Source organism: Hyperoodon ampullatus (assembly GCF_949752795.1).
Source record: "Hyperoodon ampullatus genome assembly, chromosome: 1".
Taxonomy (NCBI): Eukaryota; Metazoa; Chordata; class Mammalia; order Artiodactyla; family Ziphiidae; genus Hyperoodon; species Hyperoodon ampullatus.
Window position 1 is genome coordinate 82,496,713 of NC_136914.1, and position 26,844 is coordinate 82,523,556.

At 38.9% G+C, this 26,844-nt stretch overlaps 1 protein-coding gene across 2 annotated transcripts in view; it reads right to left on the reverse strand.

The window, feature by feature from the left end:
• Positions 1 to 11,873: 11,873 nt before the first annotated feature.
• The window catches only part of TMEM156 (transmembrane protein 156), a gene marked incomplete at both ends in the record, with an annotated part of 49,810 nt that continues 34,839 nt past the window's right edge, over positions 11,874 to 26,844 (reverse strand). Inside the window, one exon of one of the 2 annotated variants that reach the window (XM_079700463.1) lies at positions 11,874 to 11,980. In XM_079700463.1, the coding sequence (XP_079556589.1) occupies positions 11,874 to 11,980 (107 nt within the window). Of the gene's footprint in view, positions 11,984 to 26,844 lie in introns of both variants that reach the window. The other variant, XM_079700462.1, reaches the window with a different exon arrangement.

Below are 26,844 nucleotides of genomic sequence, written 5' to 3' on the forward strand. Positions count from 1 at the left end.
TTCTTCCGGGAAGTTGTCCCTGGATCCCGGGACCCTGGCAGTGGCGGGCTGTACAGGCTCCCGGGAGGGGAGGTGTAGAGAGTGACCTGTGCTCGCACATAGGCTTCTTGGTGGCGGCAGCAGCAGCCTTAGCGTCTCATGCCCGTCTCTGGGGTCCGTGCTGTTAGCCGCGGCTCGCGCCCGTCTGTGGAGCTCGTTTAGGTGGTGCTGTGAATCCGCTCTCCTCTCGCACCCCAAAATAATGGTCTCTTGCCTCTTCGGCAGGTCCAGACTTTTTCCCGGACTCCCTCCCGGCTAGCCGTGGCGCACTAGCCCCCTTCAGGCTGTGTTCACGCCGCCAGTCCTCTCCCTGGGATGCAACCGAAGCCTGAGCCTCAGCTCCCAGCCCCGCCCGCCCTGGCGGGTGAGCAGACAAGCCTCTCAGGCTGGTGAGTGCTGGTTGGCACCGATCCTCTGTGCGGGAATCTCTCCGCTTTGCCCTCCGCACCCCTGTTGCTGCGCTCTCCTCCCTGGCTCTGAAGCTTCCTCCCTCCGCCACCCGCAGTCTCCACCCGTGAAGGGGCTTCCTAGTGTGTGGAAACCTTTCCTCCTTCACGGCTCCCTCCCAGTGGTGCAGGTCCCGTCCCTATTCTTTTGTCTCTGTTTTTTCCTTTTTTCTTTTGCCCTACCCAGGTACGTGGGGAGTTTCTTGACTTTTGGGAGGTCTGAGGTCTTCTGCCAGCGTTCAGTAGGTGTTCTGTAGGAGCTGTTCCACATGTAGATGTATTTGTGGGGAGGAAGGTGATCTCCACGTTTTACTCTTCCGCCATCTTCAAGGTGTCCCCCATTTAAGCACTGTTGATAGTGGAACTTTGTTTTGATAAATTGCTTAAAAATAAAACATTGTCCGTTTGCCAAAATAGGATGAGGAATAGAGATGATTTCCTGTTTCTCTGTAAAAAATTTCAAGTAGAAAAATGTTGTGAACCCATAAGCAGAAAGGGAATTTCCAGGTACTTAGTTCACAGCTTTTTCTAATCAAAATTTGGCTGCTTTTGCACTGTAATTAATATCATTCACCAAAGGGGATATGGAGATGAGTTCAAAGAATCTAACTCTTTTAAAAATCTATTAAATGATTTACCTTTGATCCTATTTTATGAGCATCCAGAGCAAAAAGCTTCCTTCTGTGCAATTTTTCTCACAACTACCAAATAATTAAGTTCTTTAGATGTGCTTTGTTGCATGGGTAGAGACAAGAAAAGCATTTGTTGTGTAGGAGTACTTGCAGTTGAGCAGTGCTTTTTAAGTATACCCTCCAAGCATTGTTGGGACGCAAGAGATTCATGTTATAGAACCCCCTGCTAGAAGTGTTTATGAAAAGGTATTAGACAATCTCTTCCTAAGAAAATGGATCTACCTTTACCTCCATAGAAAGATTCCATAATTAAGATATAACAGGGAAGAGGGTTAAGGGCATGGACTTTGAACACAGACCACCTGGGTTCAAATCTCAACTCTGCCACTTAAACCTGTGTGTCCTTGAGCAACTACTTGACCTCTCTTTGCCTTAATTTCTTCACCTATAAGTTGGGATCCTGATAAAAGTACTTACCTTCTGGTATTGCGCTTAAAATAGAGACAGGCACATAATTAGTACTACATTAAACTCCTCCTCAACTCCTACCCTAACATTGGGCTATTTTGGCAGCAGTTATATGAGTTACTACTGCCCTAAAGCAACTGAAAAAACAGAGCAGATATATATCTTTTAGTGCGAGTTGAGGAAGGCTCTCCCCAAATGCACATAGCTAGAAGCTAGAGTTAAAAATGGTAGATAATCACTTTCAGAACCCTAGCCCATATGTTTCCCTAGAGCAAACCACTTCCTTTCCAAACATGAATTTCAAGAGAAAAATAAACATTTATAGATAGCTGGAAGGAATTAAGGCTCCATATAAGGATATAAACTGATGCCTGTCTTTACCAGATGCCATATACCTGAAAAGACTATCTCTGAAACAAGTTTTTTAACTACACAAAGCAAATTGTCAGTTTGCAGGGGGAAATGAAGATTTTAAAGTTACTATTCTGTATTAATCATGAGAGAGAGAGGAGAAAGTCAGGCTGTGGTTTATACTAAAAAGGAATTAAAATTAAAAACTGACTGCACTACCCTGGGCAAAGGAGACCCTGTCTTATTCCCAGTTCTGTCACTGACAAGCTCTGTGATGTAACCTTGGGTGAAACCCTTAACCTCTGGGAGCTTCAATTTCCTCAGCTGTAAAATGAGGGCATTGACCAAATGATCTATAAGATTTCTTACAGCTCAGACATCCTATGATTTTATGAAATAAAGTAGATGTTAGATGTATGTAGCAGGCAACAGAAACCAACTCTGAAACTGAAGCAGGAAAAAATCTTTTTGCAAGGATGTTACTGGTAGCTCACAGAATCAAAGGGAAGACTGGAGAATCAGGCTCGGGAACAAGGCAGTTTGGTGGGGGTAAGGAGATATTGGGGTGTCTAAAAGCAGGAATGACTCAGCAGCTGGAATGAAGAAGCTCAGATCTTTTTTTCCACCCTCATGTCACTATAAATCAAAGTCCTAAGGAAGTGGGTCAAATTGGTCTAGCTCGGGTCATGTGTCACCCCTTGGCCAATGGGAAAGAAACCATGATTTGCAGTCTTGCCAAGACATCATTCAATGGACGAGAGAGAATTCCTAAGAGGAAAGTCATATAAGGCCACGAAAGAAAGGTAATGACGACCATGCAGCTCTTCACTACAAATGTTGTGCCTGCCTTTGTAATATCACACACTGATACCACTTTTGTATGTGGAAATTGTTGGGTTATTTTCACAGTCCATCTGAAAATAGACATGTCTTTGGAGGGAGATAATGGCCCCATGACAATGCTGTTGACACCCATTGTGAAATGTTGGGCAATGACACATGCTTGGCAAACAGCCTTAGCATGCCCCCAAGAGATTGTTCTGGGGGGAAACATAAGCAAGCCTGTGTTTTGTCTTCAATCAGTTTCTCTCTGCACATCTCCTTGGAATTGAGGAGGAACATTCCCAGAGCCACCCAATAGTCATTTCCTCTTCTTCCATGTTTACAGAGCCCTGTTTTCATTCTGATGGTTAATTCCTCTCCCCTCTTTAAAAACCAAGCAAATCTGAGTTCTTCTAAACTAGTCATAATGGTCCCAACCCCCGTCCTGTCATTGGTGGATTTAAGGGTGGGTCTGTGATCCAATTCTAGATGCTCTGACATGAGGAGAAATCTTTCCAGGAGGGGTCTTCTTATAAAATTTCTTTACTCTTAAAAAGGATACTGTGGTGTAAGAATGTGCTGGTGGCTGGTGCTGTGGCACCACCATTTAATACAATCTCTTCTTGAAACGATAATAGGGGAAGCCTGAAGGCAAAAGCCAACAAGTTGAAGATGGCAGAGAGGAAAAGGAGGAAAGAACCTGCGTGCTTGATGATGTGAGTTCTTGAATTCACCAACTTGGGAAGCACCCTGTTCAGAATTTCTATTAGGAAGACAGTAATTTAATTTATCTTATAATTTCTGTCATTGTGATTTGGGCCTGCTATTATTTGCAGATGAAAGTACCTCAATTATAAACCTCAAAATGATATTCTTTCAATAAGCAATAAATTTATCTCCATATTTCTCTCTGGAAACAGCCTTAACTCTCAGGTGAAAAAATAACTCATCCAAAGAATTTTGTGAGTATTATTTTTTGGCCAAAATGTCCTGTTTTGCTCCATGCCCTTGCATGCATACTTCGTCTTGTCCTTCAAATTATAGAAGCTTCTAGACTACCCTATCTTTACTAAAGTACATGATTCCCAGTTCATAGAGGATTTTTAAATGCATCTTTTGTTGTCATATCTCTCAGTTAATCAATAACATACCTTATTTGGATTTTAAAAATGTAAGAACTTCCTTCCACTCATTATCCTAAGATTGCCACCCATCGGAATAGCACCAATAGTTGGAGATGGTTAAGAAAGATACAGACAGAAAAGAGAAGTAAAATAAAAAATGGAGAAGGAAGTAAACAAAATCAGATCATGAGACTCAACTGTCAGAAAATTGATTCCAAGTCTTTATTCTACCATGTTTTACATGAAGGGAAAGAAATATAGTTGGGAGAGAGACAGACAGAGCTATCTTCTGACAGAGGGAGAAAGGAAGATGCAATTTATATGCTATTTATCCTTTGTAAAATTTGGTTTTATTAAATTTCTTGTAGGTACAAAAGTATATTTTAAAATGTAAGCTACATAGAATCATGGCAAAGACTCCCATATACCCACCACCAAGTTTATAACAGAACATGACAGTTGTGTTAGAAGTCCCTGGCATGTAGCTGCCCAGCCCCAGCCCCTTCCCCATCGCCTTAGAGGTAACCACTGTGCTGAATTTACAGCCAACACCTGTCGAGCTCCATTGATGAGCATTGCGAGGGAGGAGCGGGTAGGGAGAGGTGAGTACCTGTCCCTGGGGATTCAGAAGCTGGAGAAGATGTGGTTCCAAGTTTCCTCACAATCTGGTGGGGAAACAGACATGAGTACAATGGTTGTGGTGTGAGGCAGGATGGAGAAGTACTTTGCAAGAGGACTAAATGCTGGGAAAGCACAGAAAAGAGACATTATTCCAGCTGCGGTCAGCAGGGGCTGCTCCATGGACAAAGTAGCCTTTCTGCCTTTGAAGGGTGGAGAGGATTTCTACAGATGGAAGGAAAGGGCAGATGTCACAGTCAGAAAGGAGGCAGAAGGAGCAAGGTGGTCTGAAGAATGACTGCTCCATCCAGGATGACTAAGGATGCAGCGGGCAGGGGGAAGTAGAAGTTACAGCCAGGGTGAAAGTAAAGTTTGAAGGGAATCCTCTGGGAGATGAAAATTCTTCTAGAAACCCAAGCTAGCAGCTATAAATTCGGGTGATGCTGTTTTCCCCACATGGAGATCCGGAGGGGTGCCCTCCGTGCCTCTTCTCTCCGCCTTCTCCTGCCCCACCCGCATTCCCACACCTGCATCAAATCATTGCCAAGTGCCACCAATTCTCCCCTCACATCCTCTCTCTCTCTCTATCCCTCTTTCTACCACTCTAATTCCACCGTGTCTGCTCAGTGACTGAGCAACGCTGGGAGCCTCCCCGCCTGGTGCCGGGTTCCCTCCCCCTCCAGTCCACACCTGAACCCCTCTGCATGGAGTGCTGGGGTCCCGGCTGCTGAACAGGACACAGAGGTCAAGGAGGTGAGTGTGGCTCACAGCTGGGAAGGGGAGCCTGCGGTGAGAGCCACAGACACACGACGACAAAGCTATAAGTCATAGGGAAGGGGCGCGAGGTGGGTTAATGTTAGACGTGGAACCAGTTGAAAACTGGGATGGGCTAAAAGTCAGGCTCAGCTGTGTAGACTGGAAGCCAGGCATCACACCAGGCACCCGGGAACACAGGGTCATTTTTATTGGAGCCAGGCGGGCAGGGAGGCGAGCAGAGCTGCGGGGCTGAGGGAGACATGCAGGACCAGCAATGCCGAGGCAGTTCCATCAGAGGCCTCCTACGAAGGCAGGTTCACCCAGCCTCCTTGCACTCCCAGAAGAGAGGCCGCTGGTGTTCTCGGAGGGAGCCCTTTTCTCAGGCACCCCCTCCAAGGATCCTGCACCCTTTGCCCCATCTCCACCCCGCAGTGCGAGTCCTGGGAGCAGCACCGGCTTTACAGACCTTGCCTGGAGCCAAATATTAGTCCAGAGATGGCAGGCAAACTGGTGAGCTTCCCTTGGCCTCAGCTTCCTCAGGGGTAATGACACCTGTCTTGAGAGCAGTTGTGAGGAGGAAATGAGTATACACGGAATGTGCCTGATGCATAGGGAGGCTCAAGAAATAGTTCTCCATCCAACAAATATTTATTAAGCGCCTACTGTGAGCTGAGCATTCTACCAGCTGCCAGGGATAGTATGGTGAGCAGAACCAGTCTAGAGAAGGAGACAGACATTAATTAACAACCACAAAAATAATTGTAAATGAGTAATATGAAAAGGGCTATGAGGGCTGAGAACATGTATACTTGGGAGATTTGACTTCTACTGACAGAACAGGAAGAGCCATCTTCCAGACCCTGCTCAAAAGTGGCCTTTCCAAGAAGCCCACCAGATTACCCCCATTGGCAATGGTTCTTTTGGCCTGTGAACTCTCAGCATGAAGCATGGAGCCTGCTAATGACACTTATCTTACTATTGCATCTAGTATTATAACTAGCGGCATTCATATCCTGTCTCCTCCACCACATCGTAAGCTTGCTGTGGGCGGACAGCCCATAACACTACATCTTTCAGTGCTTCACAGTTTCTGTTAAAGTCTAGTATTTTAATAAATAAGTGAAATTAGCTTCTAAAAGCTGCCACAATGTAACAGAACTTGAAGCTTAATTTATGCCTTTTGTAAGCCAAGTTGCCACTGATTTCCAAGTCATTTGTCAGATCATAATAGGAGATATGCAAGGAAACAATAATTTGACTTCTCAGAAACTGTATAAGGTCCATACCTCAGAGAGTGTGACATCCCTCAATTCCTGCTGAAGTATCCCAGACGTGAGCCTGACTCACCTATTAATCAGGGATATACAAATAAGAAAAAGTATGACTAGTAGAATTCCATTTGCCAAATCCTCAACCCCTAAATTATACAATTAGAATCTGTTCGTGATCTAACAAAAAAAAAAAAAAACTGGAGTACCAAAAAAACCTGTGTGCTGAAACATTCATTCCTGTTATGTTGCTTAATGTTAAATCTGACCCTGCAGTTAAACTCTGAAAATCTACTCAGATAAGCAATTTTAACCATATAATGACATCAGGAGATTAAGTTCCACCTTAATTCCCAGAAGGTGTTTTCTTTTCCTTTTTAAAATTGAAGTATAGTTGGTTTACAATTTTGTGTTAATTTCTGCTGTACCGCAAAGTGATTCAGTTATACATATACATTCTTTTTGATATTCTTTTCCATTATGGTTTATCTCAGGATATTGAATATAGTTCCCTGTGCTATCCAGTAAGACCTTGTTTTTATCCATTCTATATGTAATAGTTTGCATCTACTAACCCCAAACTCTCAGTCCATCCCTCCCCCACCCACTCCCCCTTGGCAACCACAAGTCTATTCTCTATGTCTGTGAGTCTGTTTCTATTTCGTAGATAGTTTCATTTGTGTCATATTTTGGATTCCACATATAAGTGATATCATGTATTTGTCTCTCTGTCTGACTTACTTCGCTTAATATGATAATCTCTAGGTCTATCCATGTTGCTGCAAATGGCATTATTTCATTCTTTCTTAAGGCTGAGTAGTATTCCATTGTATATATACAGCACATCTTCTTTATTTATTCGTCTGCTGATGGACATTTAGGTTGTTTCCATGTCTTGGCTATTGTGAATAGTGCTGCTATGAAAATAGTGGTACGTGTATCTTTTTTTTTCTTTTTTTAATTGGAGTATAGTTGCTTTACAATGTTGTGTTGGTTTCTGCTGTACAGCAAAGTGAATTAGCTATATGTATACATATATGCCCTTCCCCTTGAGCCTCCCTCCCACCTCCCTGTCCCACACCTCTAGGTTATCACAGGCGTGCATGTATCTTTTTGAACTATAGTTTTGCCCGGATATATGCCCAGGAGTGGGGTCGCTGGGTCATATGGTAGTTCTATTTTTAGTTTTTTGAGGACCCTCCATAATGTTTTCCATAGTGGCTGCACCAACTTACTTTCCCACCAACAGTGTAGGAGGGTTCCCTTTTCTCTACACCCTCCCCAGCATTTATTATTTGTAGAATTTTTAGTGATGGCCATTCTGATCAGTGTGAGGTGATATCTCATTGTACTTTCGATTTGCATTTCTCTAATACAGTAAGTCCCCTACATACGAATAAGTTCCCTTCCAAGAGTGCATTCATAAGTCCAATTTGTTCATAAGTCCAACAAAGTTAGCCTAAGTACCCAACTAACACAATCGGCTATATACCACAGCTTTTACTCTTGCTTCTGGACATCCTGGGCTTGAAATAATGATACTGTACTACTGTACTCTATACAGTACTGTACAATAAAGTACACAAAAGCACAACCACTTGTAGAGGATGCACACACGTGACAAGGTATGCCAGACACATGAACTTACATGATTGGACATGCGAACGCATGTTCACATCTCTGAAAGTTCACAACTTGAAGGTTCATATGTAGGGGACGTACTGTAATTAGCAATGTTGAGCATCTTTTCATGTGCCTATTGGCCATCTGTATGTCTTCTTTGGAGAAATGTCTATTTAGGTCTTCTGCTCATTTTTCGATTGGGTTGTTTGTTTTTCTGCTCTTGAGTTGTATGAGCTGTTTGTATATTTTGGAAATTAGGCCTTGTTCGTCTCATCATTTGCAAATATTTTCTCCCATTCCATAGGTTGTTTTTTCATTTTGTTTATGGTTTCTTTTGCTGTACAAAAGCTTGTAAATTTCATTAGATCCCATTTGTTTATTTTTGTTTTTATTTCTATTGCCTTGGGAGACTGACCTAAGAAAACATTGGTACAATTTATGTCAGAGAATATTTTGCCTATGTTCTCTTCTAGGAATTTTATGGTGTCATGTCTTATGTTTAAGTCTTTTAACCATTTTGTGTTTATTTTTGTGCATAGTGTGAGAGTGTATTCTAACTTCATTGATTTACATGCAGCTATCCAACTTTCCCAGCACCACTTGCTGAAGAGACTGTCTTTTTCCCATTGTGTATTCTTACCTCCTTTGTCAAAGATTATTGACCATAGGTGTGTGGGTTTACTTCTGAGCTCTCTATTCTGTCCCATTGATCCATATGTCTGTTTTTGTGCCAATACCACACTGTTTTGATTACTGTAGCTTTGTAGTATTGTCTGAAGTATGAGAGGGTTATGCCTCCTGCTTTGGGTTTTTTTTTTTTCCTCAAGATTGCTTTGGCAATTTGGGGTCTTTTATTGTTCCATATAAATTTTAGGATTATTTGTTCTAGTTCTGTGAAAACTGTCATGGGTGTTTGATAGGGATCACATTAAATCTGTAGATTGCTTTGGGTAGTAAGGCCATTTTAACAATATTAATTCTTGGAAAGTATTTTTCAATGTTAAGAACTGTCCTCTTTTTTATATATGATTTTACTGTAATTAATAACTATAATTATTCTTGACATCAATGATAGCTATGAAAAGATGAAAGCCAAAAGAAACAGAGGAAACATGTTGTTATTAGATTTAAACATTCAAGTACTTCACTTAAATTCATTTTATTTTGGTATTTTGAATTTTTTTTAAACATCCCAGTGCCAAAAGGAGGAAAGATTTACAGATGCAAACAAATGTATAAACAAACAACCCAGGTCCTCTTAAGCAATTTGCCAAATAGAAACAATCCATCTATATAAGAAAACACATCAAATCAGGATCTGCAATGTGGGCCAGTGAGAGAAAGGATTTGCATCCTTAACCCTGTTTTTGGTTCCTCAAAATCAAAATCTTGGGGCTAGTGTAAGCTGTATAATGATGGATAAACAAAGAGAGTAAGTGTTCTCTTGCTTTTTCCATGGGTTTCATTAGCTTGTTTTCCATGACTCATAATGCCTTCCTGAAAAAACTCTGTCCCTTTGATCTCCTGGGTCAAATGAGTGCTGTTGAGTTAGTTTCCATCAACCAGTCAGCACTCCTACTGGTTCCTATTGTGCATCCTCAGCCAGACCAACTATTACCAGTTAACTCATTCCCAGAATAGAATTATGAGTACTCTTCAGAAGGATTCAATCCAAATCGCCCAGAGGAATTCATAAGGATAGTCTGAAGATTTAAAAAAAGGCAAATATTATTCACACAAAAATGTTGTTGACCTGAAAATAATTAGTGGAAAAAAATTTTAAACCGTTTATTAAAACTATGTCTTATAAGAACATGAAAAACTTCCTAAAGTCACTGATTAAGGGCTCTTTCCAATCCTTTGTTATGCCATGGACCCTCCTTTATATCCCCAAGTAGACAGTGTGGTCCCAGGTCCCAGGAAACCTAGGGTCTCCTCCAGCCTCTGCCACTATATTTTTTTGTCTTATTTTCCACTTATATAAAATAAAAGTGAAAGTGTTCATGCAAGTTTCTTTTGGTTACAGGAGTCCATGATTCTAGTAGAGAGACACAGAAATTGAGATTTATCCATTCACTCAATACTTATGTCCACTAAATATTTATTGGACATCTATTAAGTGCTAGGCAACATGTCCTCTGAATGAGGGGTCTCCCCATAACGCTCCCCAAGTCCCTTGTGGGTGCCTCTGTCATGGTACTTGACACTCAGTTGGAATTAGGGATTCCCTAATCTGATTCCTCCACTGATGGACTGCATGTTATTTTGCCAATGAGTAGCAGAATTCTTGGCACACAGTAGGTGCTCCAAAAGCATTTGGTAAAAGGACAGAGGAGAGCTCTTCACATGCAAGCTTGAGCATCCCAGAATGAGGACCAGAATGAGAAATATCAAGCATAATAGCCAGTAACATTTCATTAAAACAATTATATGATGACATTATATTCTCCCTAGGAATTTCTGAGCCAACAGCAGACCCTGATTGCACTAAAGACCCAAGCACGAAGACTTGCCTCTCTCTAGTCCTGAAGACAAAGTGTTCCTTGGCACTTAGTTTCCAGTTTGATGTATTGGGCCACTTATGCTGGATCCCTTTGGTTGTCTCTCCAGATCTGTCCTCCCCTTTTGTCCACTTTGCTTGGTGCCCTGGGAGGCCAATCTATATGTACTGTCTCAATCTAGCACCAGTGTCCTCTGGCTCTGGTTGGGTTTGGCCAATGGGGAGTACTAGACATTGGGGAAAAAGCAGAACAGCCAAGTTGGGATATTCATTCTCTCTCCTCAGGGCAACTACAGGCTGTTGTGTCCATGACCAAAAGCCACAGCTGCTATCAGGCAGCCCTCCCCACATATTCCTTCTGTGTGTGTATGTGTGTGCTTCTGTCTCTGTCTCTCTGAGTTCCTTGTCCCTTTAGTCTTAGGGACAGTAGCAGTGCCCCCAGTTACTAGTCCTAGGATGCTACACTGTCCTTTTTTGGTTTTCCCACATCCTGGCTTAATAGGCCCTTTATGAAACTCTACCCAAATTATTCAATATGAATATACCATCAGTTTCCTGCCAGGACCCATATATTATAAACAGTAAATGATCTAGTCTATTACCACCAAGCACAATAAAAGAATACTAAGAAATGCTAGTTTCCCTTCTTGTCCCTGTTATAATTTTTATACCCCCTGCAGTGGTTATCAGTAGTGCCTTTAACAAAATAGCTATTTAATAAATACTTGCTGAATGAAAGAAAAAGATTTCTAAGACACTTCTGATCACAGGTTTGTATTCAAATACATGGAAATCAATTAATTGTACATTAATCTAAGTTATCAAGTATTAAATTTAGAGAAGTTTTTATTTCAGTAGTTGAAAGTCAGTGAGTAGTTCTGCTTTACAAATTTACATTCTCTCTTTCCTCATGTTCCAAGTGAAACAATGATTAGCCTGCTGGGCTTATGACTCAACCCCAGGAAACAGTACCAAGAGATGAGCAGACATCTCAGGACACATGTTGTTCAACAGACTAAGTGATTAGTTTACTGGTCCTTCCTAGACCTTGGAGGAAACAGTGATTTTATTTCATGTCATCTAATTCATATGAACTGATTTTGCAAGTTCATCACTTTCTATCTCCTACACCCGGATAGAAATGCAGATTGGGGCAAACTATACCTCCTTGGATCTATTCACGTTTATAATGAATAGTCAAATTGTCAATAAAGCCGAAGCATCACTCACCGTGTATATTGATCTTGCTGATGCGCCGTGGAAGTAACTTCTAGTTCTGGTATTGGAGGAAGCGCGTCCTTGACATGAGCCATAGGCAGCCTCTGCGTGGTCTCTGCTGTTTAAGAAGGAGAGATGTTCTAGTCTGTATTTAGTCAAGAGCAATGCGAAAGTAGACACAGTATATTCCAATGTAGTAAGAGAACCATGCCTTCCACCTAGACAACTTTGGCAGTTTCCACGACTTACTAAATTTCCCGCCTGCAACTCTGACACCTTTTTTTTCCTCATTAATCATCAATTTTATACACATCAGTGTATACATGTCAATCCCAATCGCCCAATTCATCACAACACCATCCCCACCCCCCAGCGGCTTTCCCCCTTGGTGTCCATACGTTTGTTCTCTACATCTGTGTCTCAACTTCTGCCCTGCAAACTGGTTCATCTGTACCATTTTTCTAGGTTCCACATACATGCATTAATATACAATATTTGTTTTTCTCTTTCTGACTTACTTCACTCTGTATGACAGTCTCTAGATCCATCCACGTCTCAACAAATGACCCAATTTCATTCCTTTATATGGCTGAGTAATATTCCATTGTATATATATGTACCACATCTTCTTTATCGATTCATCTGTCAATGGGCATTTAGGTTGCCTCCATGACTTGGCTATTGTAAATAGTGCTGCAATGAACATTGGGGTGCATATGTCTTTTTGAATTATGGTTTTCTCTGAGTATATGCCCAGTAGTGGGATTGCTAGATCATATGATAATTCTATTTTTAGGTTTTTAAGGAACCTCCATATTGTTCTCCATAGTGGCTGTATCAATTTACATTCCCACCAACAGTGCAAGAGGGTCCCCTTTTCTCCACACCCTCTCCAGCATTTGTTGTTTGTAGATTTTCTGATGATGTCCATTCTAACTGGTGTGTGGTGATACCTCATTTTAGTTTTGATTTGCATTTCTCTAATAATTAGTGATGTTGAGCAGCTTTTCATGTGCTTTTTGGCCATCTGTAGGTCTTCTTTGGAGAAATGTCTATTTAGGTCTTCTGCCCATTTTTGGATTGGGTTGTTTGTTTCTTTAATATTAAGCTGCATGAGCTGTTTATATATTTTGGAGATTAATCCTTTGTTCATTCGTTTGCAAAAATTTTCTCCCATTCTGAGGGTTGTCTTTTAATCTTGTTTACAGTTTCCTTTGCTGTACAAAAGCTTTTAAGTTTCATTAGGTCCCATTTGTTTATTTTTGTTTTTATTTCCATTACTCTAGTAGGTGGATCAAAAAAGATCTTGCTGTGATTTATGTCAAAGAGTGTTCTTCCTATATTTTCCTCTAAGAGTTTTATAGTGTCTGGTCTTACATTTAGGCCTCAAATCCATTTTGAGTTTATTTTTGTGTATGGTATTAGGGAGTGTTCTAATTTCATTCTTTTACATGTAGCTGTCCAGTTTTCCCAGCACCATTTATTGAAGAGACTGTCTTTTCTCCATTGTATATCCTTGCCTCCTTTGTCATAGATTAGTTGACCATAGGTGTGTGGGTTTATCTCTGGGCTTTCTATCTTCTTCCATTGATCTATGTTTCTTTTTTTTGTGCCAGTACCATACTGTCTTGATTACTATAGATTTGTAGTATAGTCTGAAGTCAGGGAGTCTGATTCCTCCAGCTCCATTTTTTTCCCTCAAGCCTGCTTTGCTATTCGGGGTCTTTTGTGTCTCCATATAAATTTTAAGAATTTTTGTTCTAGTTCTGTAAAAAACACCATTGGTAATTTGATAGGGATTGCATTGAACCTGTAGATTGCTTTGGGTAGTAGAGTCATTTTCACAATATTGATTCTTCCAATCCAAGAACATGGTATATCTCTCCATCTGTTGGTATCACCTTTAATTTCTTTCATCAGTGTCTTATAGTTTTCTGCATACAGGTCTTTTGTCTCCCTAGGTAGGTTTACTCCTAGGTATTTTATTCTTTTTGTTGCAATGGTAAATGGGAGTGTTTCCTTAATTTCTCTTTCAGATTTTTCATCATTAGTGTATAGGAATGCAAGAGATTTCTGTGCATTAATTTTGTATCCTGCAACTTTACCAAATTCATTGATTAGCTCTAGTAGTTTTCTGGTGGCATTTTTAGGATTCTCTATGTATAGTATCATGGCATCTGCAAACAGTGACAGTTTTACTTCTTCTTTTCCAATTTGTATTCCTTTTATTTCTTTTTCTTCTCTGATTGCCGTGGCTAGGACTTCCAAAACTATGTTGAATAATAGCAGTGAGAGTGGACATCCTTGTCTTGTTCCTGATCTTAGAGGAAATGCTTTCAGTTTTTCACCATGGAGAATGATGCTTGATGTGGATTTGTCATATATGGCTTTTATTATGTTGAGGTAGGTTTCCTCTATGCCCACTTTCTGGAGAGTTTTTATCATAAATGGGTGTTGAATTTTGTCAAAAGCTTTTTCTGCATCTATTGAGATGATATATGGTTTTTATTCTTCAATTTGTTAATATGGTGTATCACATTGATTGATTTGCGTATATTGAAGAATCCTTGCATCCCTGGGATAAATCCCACTTGATCATGGTGTATGATCCTTTTAATGTGTTGTTGGATTCTGTTTGCTAGTATTTTGTTGAGGATTTTTGCATCTATATTCATCAGTGATATTGGTCTGTAATTTTCTTTTTTTGTAGTATCTTTGTCTGGTTTTGGTATCAGGGTGATGGTGGCCTCATAGAATGAGTTTGGGAGTGTTCCTTCCTCTGCAATTTTTGGAAGAGTTTGAGAAGGATGGGTGTTAGCTGTTCTCTAAATGTTTGAGAACAATTTCAATTTCATTACTTGTGATTTGTCTGTTCATATTTTCTATTTCTTCCTGGTTCAGTCTTGGAAGGTTATACCTTTCTAAGAATTTGTCCATTTCTTCCAGGTTGTCCATTTTATTGGCATAGAGTTGCTTGTAGTAGTCTCTCAGGATGCTTTATATTTATTCAGTGTCTGTTGTAACTTCTCCTTTTTCATTTCTAATTTTATTGATTTGAGTCCTCTCCCTCTTTTTCTGGATGAGTCTGGCTAATGGTTTATCAATTTTGTTTATCTTCTCAAAGAACCAACTTTTAGTTTTATTGATCTTTGCTATTGTTTTCTTTGTTTCTATTTCATGTATTTCTGCTCTGATCTTTATGATATCTTTACTTCTACTAACTTTGGGTTTTGTTTGTTCTTCTTTCTGTAGTTCCTTTAGGTGTAAAGTTAAATTGTTTGCTTGAGATTTTTCTTGTTTCTTGAGGTAGGCTTGTATAGCTATAAACTTCCCACTTAGAACTGCTTTTGCTGCATCCCATAGGTTTTGGATCATCGTGTTTTCATTGTCATTTGTTTCTAGGTATTTTTTGATTTCCTCTTTGATTTCTTCAGTGATCTCAGGGTTATTTAGTCACGTATTGTTTAGCCTCCATGTGTTTGTGTTTTTTACATTTTTTTCCCTGTAATTCATTTCTAATATCATAGCATTGTGGTCAGAAAAGATGCTTGATATGATTTCAATTTTCTTAAATTTACTGAGGCTCGATTTGTGACCCAAGATGTGATCTATCCTAGAGGATGTTCTGTGCGCACTTGAGAAGAAAGTGTAATCTGCTGTTTTTGGATGGAATGTCCTATAAATATCAATTAAATCTATCTGGTCTATTGTGTCATTTAAAGCTTCTGTTTCCTTATTTATTTTCATTTTGGATGATCTGTCCATTGGTGTAAGTAAGTTGTTAAAGTCCCCCAGTATTATTGTGTTACTGTCGATTTCCTCTTTTATAGCTGTTAGCAGTTGCCTTATGTATTGAGGTGCTCCTATGTTGGGTGCATATATAGTTTTAATTGTTATATGTTCTTCTTGGATTGATCCCTTGATCATTATGTAGTTTCCTTCCTTGTCTCTTGTAACATTCTTTATTTTAAAGTCTATCTTTTCTGATGTGAGTATTGCTACTCCAGCTTTCTTTTGATTTCCATTGGCATGGAATATCTTTTTCCATCCCCTCACTTTCAGTCTGTATGTGTCCCTAGGTCTGGAGTGGGTCTCTTGTACACAGCATATATATGAGTCTTGTTTTTGTGTCCATTCAGCAAGCCTGTTTCTTTTTGTTGGAGCATTTAATCCATTCACGTTTAAGGTAATTATCAATATGTGTGTTCCTATGACCATATTCTTAATTGTTTTGGGTTTGTTTTTGTAGGTCCTTTTCTTCTCTTGTGTTTCCCACTTAGAGAAGTTCCTTTAGCATTTGTTGTAGAGCTGGTTTGGTGGTGCTGAATTCTCTTAGCCTTTGCTTATCTGTAAAGCTTTTGATTTCTCCATCAAATCTGAATGAGATCCTGCTGGGTAGAGTAATCTTGGTTGTAGGTTCTTCCCTTTCATCACTTTAAGTATATCATGCCACTCCCTTCTGGCTTATAGAGTTTCCCCTGAGAAATCAGCTGTTAACCTTATGGGAGTTCCCTTGTATGTTATTTGTCATTTTTCCCTTGCTGCTTTCAATAATTTTTCTTTGTCTTTAATTTTTGCCAGTTTGATTACTATGTGTCTCAGCGTTTTTCTCCTTGGGTTTATCCTGTATGGGACTCGCTATGCTTCCCGGACTTGGCTGGCTATTTCCTTTCCCATGTTAGGGAAGTTTTTGACTATAATCTCTTCAAATATTTTCTCTGGTCCTTTCTCTCTCTCTTCTCCTTCTGGGACCCCTATAATGTGAATGTTGTTATGTTTAATGTTTTCCCAGAGGTCTCTTAGGCTGTCTTCATTTCTTCTCATTCTTTTTTCTTTATTCTGTTCCACAGCAGTGAATTCCACCATTATGTCTTCCAGGTCACTTATCCGTTCTTCTGCCTCAGTTATTCTGCTATTGATTCCTTCTAGTGTAGTATTCATTTCAGTTATTGTATTGTTCATCTCTGTTTGTTTGTTCTTTAATTCTTCTAGGTCTTTGTTAAACATTTCTTGCATCTTCTCAATCTTTGCCTCCATTCTTTATGAGGTCCTGGATCATCTTCACTATCATTATTCTCAATTCTTTTTCTGGAAGTTTGCCTATCTCCATGTCATTTAGTTGTTTTTCTGGGGTTTTATCTTCTTCCTTCATCTGGTACATAGCCCTCTGCCTTTTCATCTTGTCTATCTTTCTGTGAATGTGGTTTTTGTTTCACAGGCTGCAGGATTGTAGTTCTTCTTGCTTCTGCTGTCTGCCCTCTCAACTCTGACACTTTTGACCCATTTCTCTCAACTCTGTATCTATCCTTTCAATTCCTCCTCTCCCATCTCCTTCTCAGCACAAGATCTGCAGTATAGTTAAGAAGGAGCAAAGTAAAGAAAAAATTTAAGGTACAATGTCAAGTAGCAAGAAAAGAATTTTAGTTTCGAAAGTACAAACATTTCCTTCTTTGCATATTGTTGAAATATGTCCCTAAGAGTAATATTAATAAATAACATCCTTGATTTCAGGGACAATTTTACCAAAAAGCAAAGTTACAAATTAGAGAACTCTAACCTGTCCTCCTTTGCTATGACTCTGTGACTTTATAAAATTCTTCTAATATTATCTTCAACTGACTTCAAGTAGAAGGTAAAACTTGATGTCCATGGCTCAATGGTATCTCTTTTATTCCACTGGGGTCCTGGGTCTTGCTTTTCTCGTCTTTATATTGAAACTTGAGTTCTACATAATACACGTGGTTTTTTGCTTCACAAATGTCTCTACTTTTTATACAAAGCCCTGAACATGGATGGAAATGAGGTGACCTCTAATTTAAAGAGAAATTTGTATAGTTGCTTCTTAAGAATAGATATCAGAAAGGAAGATTTAAGTATAAACAAGAATATGATCCTTTTTTTCCAAGAAGATTATTAAACACTGATGTAGTTTACCAAAAGGGAAATTCTGTCAAAGCTTCTCTCAGAATGTTATTCCTTTAATTAGAAAAAAATTTTTGTTAAGAAAAACTTATTTTTTGGCTTTAATTTTCTGTATAAGGAATACATTAACCTGATTAAAAAATTTTAAACTATGAAGGGATATTCAATGAATATTCCTTTTTACCCCATCTCCCAGGCAATCACTTCCCACCATATCACATAGTTCTTTCCCTTCTAGATATTTAGATAGATAGATAGATGATAAATATATACTTTAATATATGTATTATTAAAATGTTGTTTTTGTCCTTCTTTACACAATTTGTAGAATACCATACATATATATCATGAATGATATATCTTAGGGATCTTTCCACATAAGTGCTTCCTCTTTCCTTTTTACAACTTCCTGGTATTCCACAGTATGGATGTAACACCATGTCTTTAAACAGCCTAGATGGTGTCTGCTTAGATGGTGTCTAATCATTTTTGATCTTATAAATACACAAGCAATAAACATTGTATAGATGCCATTTTTCTCCTATGTGAGTAAATCTATAGGATAAATTCCTAGAAATAGAATTGCTGGCTCAAAGGGCTTATACATTTGTTACTTTGATAGTTATTGCCAAATTACCTATCATGGAAGTTGCACCAATTTCGCCTCTCAGTTTACCTCAGTAAAGTATGAGTACCTCTTGCCCCTTGCCATAGAGTGTGACATCAAACTTCTGGATTTTTGCCAATCTGATAAATGAAAGTGGCATCTCAGTGTAGCTTCAACTTGCTTTCCCACATTAATGAAGCTCCATGAGAGCAGAAGTCTTTATTTTGTTTGGTTCACTGCTGTGTATCCTATCCCCAAGTGACCAATATTATTGGCACATAGTAAACAACAACAACAAAAATTTTTTAAAGAATTTGGTCTGAGTGAAACCAAACAACCTTTCATATGTTTAAGAACTATTTGTATTTCCTTTTTCTGTAAACAGTCCATTCTTGTCCTTTACCCATTTGCCTACTAGGTTATGGTCTTTTCTTCATCAGTTATTAGAAGCTCCTTATATACTAGGAAAGGTTGCTTATCTGTGATGAACTACAAATAACTTTCCCCCAATTGCTTTTGCTGTGTACATTCTTTTTCACAGGGTCAAATTTATTAGTGTTTTAGCTGAGTTTTGTGTCATGATTAGTTCTCCATTAGTTGTAAATGAATTCTACCATTGTTGCTTCTATTACTTTTGTGGTTTCATGTTTTCTTTAAAATCACTGATCTGTATGGAATTTACTCCAGTATTAGTGTGGGCTCTGGATTAAGTAAAATTTTTTTTCCTAGATGATTATTCAGTTCTTCCAACATCATTCAGTATTTCTTTGTTTTCCTACTGATTTGATATGCCATTTTCATCATTTACTAAAGTCCTGAACTTTCTAATGTTTCATTGGATATTTTTATCTAGTCTGTACCAGTACCATAATGGAATGGATACTTCTCCTGTTTATTCTTCTATGTCCATTTTTTTCCTGTCTACTATTGATAGTTTATTTCTCATTGGGATATGGAAATGAACTTGTTTATTTACTGATTTAGGGAAAATTGGCATCTTTTTATATTCATCTTCCTTTCAAGAACATTATATACCATTCCTTTTCTTCAAGTCATTTTTATGTCTCTCAGGAGCATTTTTCTGAAGTTTTCTTCAGAAAGATCATGCACATTTCTTATGAAGTTTATTCCTAATTACTTTATTTTCTGCAGCTGTTTTAAATGCAGTATATCTTCTAACTGGTTGTTGTTTAAATATATAAATGTTGTTTGACTTTTTATATTAATTTTGTACCCTACCCCTTACTGAACTTTTCAAAGATGTTTTTAGGGAATTAGATTTCTTGGGTACATATCATCTGCAAAATAAGTGATCATTTTACCTATCCTTTCCAACTTGTGAACCTTGTAGTTCTGCCTCTTATCTAATTATGTTGACTAGTACTTCTAGGATAACTGTAGATAAAGTGGCAATAGTGAACATTCTTGAACATTTCTCGCTTTAGCTAAGCATGCTTTTAGTATTTCCCTACTAAGCATGATTCTGAGTTTTTGTTTGAGACAGATATATTTTATCATATTATGGAAGTACCTATTTATCTTGTTTTTATTAGGTGTTTTTATGAAGAATGGGTATTGTATTTTGTCAAATACATTTTTTTCACTTTTAACAACTTTATTGATATCTTTGACATATAAAAATAGTAATTATATAAGGTGTACATACAACTTGATATTCTGATATATGCATACATTGTGAAAAGATCACCACGATAAAGCTAAATAACTCATCCATCACCTCCACATAGTTACCATTGTGTGTGTGTGTTGAGAAAATTTAATTTAAAATCTATGCTTTTAGCAGATTTCAAGTATACAATACAGATTAAATAACACTTACACAAAATACCCAATTGTTTATACTTAGCATTATATCTTCCTTACTTTGTCTAAATTTTATACATTTTGCTTTTTGTGTGTGGTTTCTGGATTTTTAATTTAGATTTTACTATATGAATTATGCTTTCTGTAATTTAGTCTTAGGTGTTTTGATTGTTAGGTAAATTGTTTTTAATTTTACTAGTTTTACTAAAGGTTTACAAAATCCCTACAGCTATTGCTGTGAAATGACCTAAGCTAATCTAACCATGCACAACCCTTAGGTTCTTCTCAGTAGATAATATCAACCACCAAAAAGTTTGAGCATGGGTAGTCTCACCAGGAGAAATTTTTCCTCACATACAGGCGTTTATTAAGTATTTGTTAGCCAGTAGAGAGAGGGCAAGGACACAGCTTGGAAAACTTGCTGTATAGGCTTGATGTGAGTCCATGCTCCCTGTCACTTGGGCTTCACAGCTCACTTGGGGAGGACAGGACATGCTCCAGAGGTAGGACTTGGTTAGGCTTGCAGTTGGCATCATGCAACTAGGGACCTGTGCAAGGAGTTGGACGATTCCTTAAGTAGAGGTTACAGTGTTGGCTTGGTTCTCATACCCCATTAGTGCAACCATGGAGCATTTTTCTACAATATTTTATTCAACTAACAAATCTTGAATGCCTCTAATTTCAACAATGAACATACAATTCAGACTTTGATTACCACTAATTTTACTAATGAAAACTCATTTCTAATATTCATCATTCTACTTAGCAAAATCTCTGGTTGATAGCTCAGACCCTTGTGGTGTGCTTAATATTTAACTGTAACATCATATTACCTATGCTGAAATGTTTTCAATCAATTGAATATAGCATAACAGCTATATTTGTCTTTTAAAAATTAGAAGTAAATTTGTAGAATAAATAATGAGAAAAGTAGGCCTTCTAAGTCTTCTTCTTTTGTGCATATAATCAAATACATTTTTTTCATCTATAGAAATGATCCAACAATCGTTCCCTTAGATCTGTTAATATGATGAGTGATATTAATAGATCTCCTAATGCTGAACTGTTCTTATATTCGTGGAATAAGCCCCACTTGATCATAGGAGTGTGTGTATGTATGTATGTATACATATTTTCTTAAACTGTGCTACTGGATTCTTTTGCTAATATTTGTTGAGGATTTTTGCATAGATAGACATAAGTAAGATTGCCTGATACTTTCATTTTAGACACAGTCTTCCTTGGGCTTGAATATAAATGTTTATTTCATAAATAGACGTAGGAAACATCCTTTTTTTCTATGGTCTATAACAGTTAAAATACCACTGGAAATATCTGTTGTTTAGAAATTGTTAAAATTCCGCTGTGTACTGCTCTTCCTGTTATTTTTTGAGAGATAACTGACAAATTTTCTATTTCTTCTATGATAATGGTTTTGTTTAGATTTTCTGTTCTTCTGATGTGAGGTTTTGTAAGTTTTCTCAGAAAAGTATCCGTCTTAACTAGACATTTTAAAAATTAAGGTAGCAACTACTCTTTAAGGGAATTAGATGCCTTTTTGAGGCCATGTCCAGCAGACACCGAGGGCCCTTTCATTCCTATAGAAATGCTAAAACCACCACCAAAGTCCACATTTTTTCCTATGGAGCCCATGGACATATATACACTACCAAACGTAAAATAGATAGCTAGTGGGAAGCAGCCGCATAGCACAGGGAGATCAGCTTGGTGCTTTTTGACCACCTAGAGGGGTGGGATAGGGAGGGTGGGAAGGAGGGAGACGCAAGAGGGAAGAGATATGGGAACATATGTATATGTATAATTGATTCACTTTGTTATAAAGCAGAAATTAACACACCATTGTAAAGCAATTATACTCCAATAAAGATGTAAAAAAAAAAGAAAAAGAGTAAATGACAAAGCTTTCCTGACTGATTAGAGCAAAGGTGGGAAAACAAGACCAGTCTTTCCATTTTTATTTTATTGTCAGTAAGGACCAACGGCACCTATGAGACTAGATCTATCAGCCTTATCTGTGTCACACTGAAAGTTCCCAGGCGTCTGTGATTTTTGTCTTCTGAAATCTGTGCTTCTCAAGGGTGGCTGTAGCAAGCAGGATCTCAAACAGCCCCCAGATTCCCACCCCTGGTGTACATGGCCACCCTCGTGACTCCCTTCCCTTGAGCGTGGGCAGGGCGGTAAATAGCATCTCATTCCGGTGACTAGGTTACACTAAGGTGAAGAGCTTTTGCAGGCGTAATTAACATCCCAAATCAGTTGATTTTGAGAGAGACTATGTTGGGTGGGTCTGACTTAAAGGGTGAAAGCTTTTTTTTTTTTTTTTTGAGGTACGCGGGCCTCTCACTGTTGTGGCCTCTCCCGTTGCGGAGCACAGGCTCCGGACGCGCAGGCTCAGCGGCCATGGCTCACGGGCCCAGCCACTCCGCGGCATGTGGGATCTTCCCGGACCGGGGCACGACCCCACGTCCCCTGCACTGGCAGGCGGACTCTCAACCACTGCGCCACCAGGGAAGCCCATGGGTGAAAGCTTTTAATAGAGAGACTGGGCCCTCCCTGGGCTCAGAGAGCATCCCTCCCTGGGCTCAGGAAGCATGCCGCCATGTCTGCACTGTCTATGGAAAGGGTCCTGTAGCAGGGGTCTGCAGCTGGCCTCTAGGACCTGAGAGTGGCCTCTGACTGAGAGCCAGTTAAGAAGCCAGGGCCTTCAGTCTATAGCCTCAAAGAAAGGAATTCTGCCAACAACCTGAACCAGCTTGGAAGGAGAGCCTCCAGATGAGAACACAGGCCAGCTCACATCTTGATTTCAAGCTTGTGAGTCCCTGAGATCCAGCAAAGTTGTTCCCAAATTTCTCACCCACAGAAACTGTGAGATAATGAACATGTGTTGTTTTAAGCCCCTAAGGTTGTGGTAATTTATTACACAACAATAGAAAACGAATAAAGTGGTCAACAGAGCCTTGGCTTGAAAATCCCCAGAGGTAGTAATTTAAAATGCAGGTTCTAGGACCCTGCCCCAGATCTACTGAATTACAATCTCCTTTCATAAAGGCCCAGGAGCCTTTGATGGTTAATTCTGATGCACTTTAAAGCTTCAGAATGAACTTACCATGCGAATAATTGTTTAGACATCTTTGACAAAGCACCTTTTTTTAAAACTTTTTATCTTATATTGGAGTATAGTTGATTAACAATGTTGTGTTAGTTTTGGGTGTACAGCAAAGTGATTCTGTTACACATATACATGTATCTATTCTTTTTCAAATTCTTTTCCCATTTAGGTTGTTACCAAATATTGAGCAGAGTTCCCTGTGCTATACAGTAGGTCCTTGTTGGTTATCTATTTTAAATATAGCAGTGTGTACATGTCAATCCCAAACTCCCTAACTATCCCTTCCCACAACCCTTCCTCCCTGACAAAACATCTTATAACCTTCCAGAATTTGAGATTTGGAGGTAATTCTTTTTAAAGGTTAAAATCTCAAAAGAGCCTATTCATGAAACCAAATAATTGTCAAAGAAAATTAACAGAGCTCTTTTGGTTGGAAAGCCAAACTGCTCATCATTTGCTTATTCATTAGGTTTGCTGATATTTTATAGTATGGTATAACCATAATTCAGAAAACCATTATCTGTCAAAATGACAGCTAGTCCAAAGTAACTCTCTAGTGGTACGTTATCTTCTATTTCTCCTAGTATCCAAAGTCATGTAAGTTACATGCTAATAGGAAAATTTCTGAAAAATTGATAAAAAGGCAAAAAGGTAGGATATGTTGTCATTTTTATACCTTCTTTAGAATAGCTAAAACAGGTGGAATTTTTTTCTAGTTTTACACTGAGAAATAGGGTTTCTTTCAAATCATATTAATTCAGCAACACTAGTTAAGTCAGCAGAAGCAGTCAGAAGTATTTTAAAACCTCACAGAAGTCTTTTCATGAATTTGTCAAATCTCTAAACCAAATATTTCTTTGACTTTTTCCAAGAACCTTAACAGAACCTAAAAAATTAAAAAGAACCCCGGTCTGAGTTTTGACCTGGTTGAGTCTAGTGAACAAAATGGATTTCCAACAGTAGAAACTTTGATTAAAAATAAAACTCCATGCCTTAGATTCTTGAATAAAGCCCCTATCATTCCATGCATGACAGTGTCCAAGTTGACCTCTGATATTTCTTCCTCTCATTTTTAAAAAATGTTATCACTTTTCAAAATGCTTTATATCTATGTCATCTGGTATCTAACCTCAATTCATCTTTCCAAAGTAATTCTTGATTCCCCCTTAGTAATGGAAACTTATGAGGTATTTTCTTCACTTTGTTCCTGATGATTTTCATGTCAAAGACAAGGTACATCTCCCACACTGAAGACACATCTAAAACTTCCCCATCCTAGTCAGGCTGTCTTGGCCACTAAGGGAATTTGCCCCATCAATGTTTGATATTCGTTATCTCCAAAAATACTTGTTCAGCTAAATTTTACTTGGTTATTAAATTGGAAAGCCAAAAAACAAAAGAAGGAGAACAAAACAGATTTATGTATCCGTACTATCTATGACCCTCTGTGACTTCTACTTTCCCAATAGTGAATTTATCCAATTTTGCATAAATTTGCATAATTTATCCTTATTTGTCTGCCTCCTTGTGTACAGAGATTGTATTTTTATGCATTTTTTTTTACTCCCCAGAATCCACCTTGGAGCATGACACAAAATAGGTACTCAATAAATACATGTTGAATGACTGAAAGAATGTTATTTAACTTCTTTGTGCCTCATGTTTCTTAATAAAATGGTGTGGGTTCAAGCAGAACAAAAAGTCAACTCTGGGGTGCCACCCAGGAATTTGGAGATAAGGAAAATAAGAGTGCCCTGTGAGAAAGCACTACCAAGTGCAAAAGAAAGTATTTTTACTGGCATCTTTTTAAGCCCAATGGAGGGCCCTGCTCAGAATTTAGTAGGACCTGTGTGTGAACTCAGCAGGGAAGGGCTATGGATAGCTAAACTCGGAAGCGATGACCTTGGGCGCTTCCTTCTCTCCTTCGTACTTTGGGAGATTCAGCCATGACTCTTTGTGGAGACAATGGCAATAAATGTCTAAACTGTTACCCACAAAGTACTTGGTTTCCTCATAAGAGCCTCTCCAGAAAGGAAGGAATTCAAGTTAATCATCACAGATTACTTCGGTCAAGACAGATGTGGACATTTTCAGATGGTTTGGTGATTCTTATTCAGTTCTCTAATCTGGCTTCAAAAAAACTTTTCAGTCTTAATTATTTCTTCTTATGTCATAGGAATGCAGAATTTCAATATAGCTATGCATCATTCTGACCTTTCCATCACATAAAAACACAGGCACTTTTGTGCAAGCCCAAGATAGCTAGTAGCCTTTTAGGGTTAATAGAACCAATTATGGTGGCTTAAAATAGATTTCCATTATTCAAGACGCCAACTCCCTACTATGTTCAAAGATCAATCTGCTATTTTTAACAGTGATCCTAAAACTACTCAGCTATTCCAAATCTGGCCAGTGTGAAAATCAAATGAGGATGGAAAAATAAATGACTGCAGAATTATCTAGAAATAGCAATTAAAGAGGGAAAAAAAACCTCCTTGAACAGACAGCTGCCAATATTCTGAGCCATTGACTCAGTTTCCAATTCATTCACACTGCAGGTATCCTTAATACTCCAAGGAATAAAACTTATGAAGTGCTTAACCATTCTCCTTTTGTTATTTTGGGCAGGCATTATCAAAACTTATAATCTGGGGGGGGAAACTATTTGAAAGGTCTTTGTAAGACAGCAGCAGTCATTCTTTCAACATAGTGTAAAGTTGTATTCATTTAACAAATATTTATTGGGTACCTGTTCTGAACTCATATGCACTGTGCCATGAGCTGGGGATGCAGTGATAAGTATTATCAGATAGTGTCCCAGATCTCAAGGAGCTAACTGGCTCATAGGAGAGACATCAATAAAATAATAACAGAAATGTAAAAGAGCAACAGGGCTTCCCTGGTGGCGCAGTGGTTGAGAGTCCGCCTGCTGATGCAGGGGACACGGGTTCGTGCCCCGGTCCGGGAAGATCCCACATGCCACGGAGCGGCTGGGCCCGTGAGCCATGGCCGCTGAGCCTGCGCGTCCGGAGCCTGTGCTCTGCGGCGGGAGAGGCCACAACAGTGAGAGGCCCGCGTACCGCAAAAAAAAAAAAAAAAGAAAAGAAAAAGAGCAACAGTGATAATTGCCACAAAGAGAGATGTGTGATGTTATGAGGGTGTAATTTACCTGGTCCACCAGCTCTGAGACAACTTTCCTGAGGAAGTGTTAGTTAAGCCAAAATCAGAAGGACAGGGTTGGACTTAACTAGATAAAGGCAGGGTGGGAAAAGGGGAGGATTGCAAGGGAGGTGTCAAGGGAGGCCAGATGGTTCAGGGAGGGGGAGTCTGTGCGAAGATGGAGATGTTTATCTGCATATGTTTTATCATCAGGTTTTTCAGACCTGGCACAAATGGCTGTCACATAAAGTCATTCAATGAATGAATAGAATAAATCATCCTATTTTGCCTATAGATTCTTCACACTTTATGAATTTCCTCCTGCATGTAGAGTCAC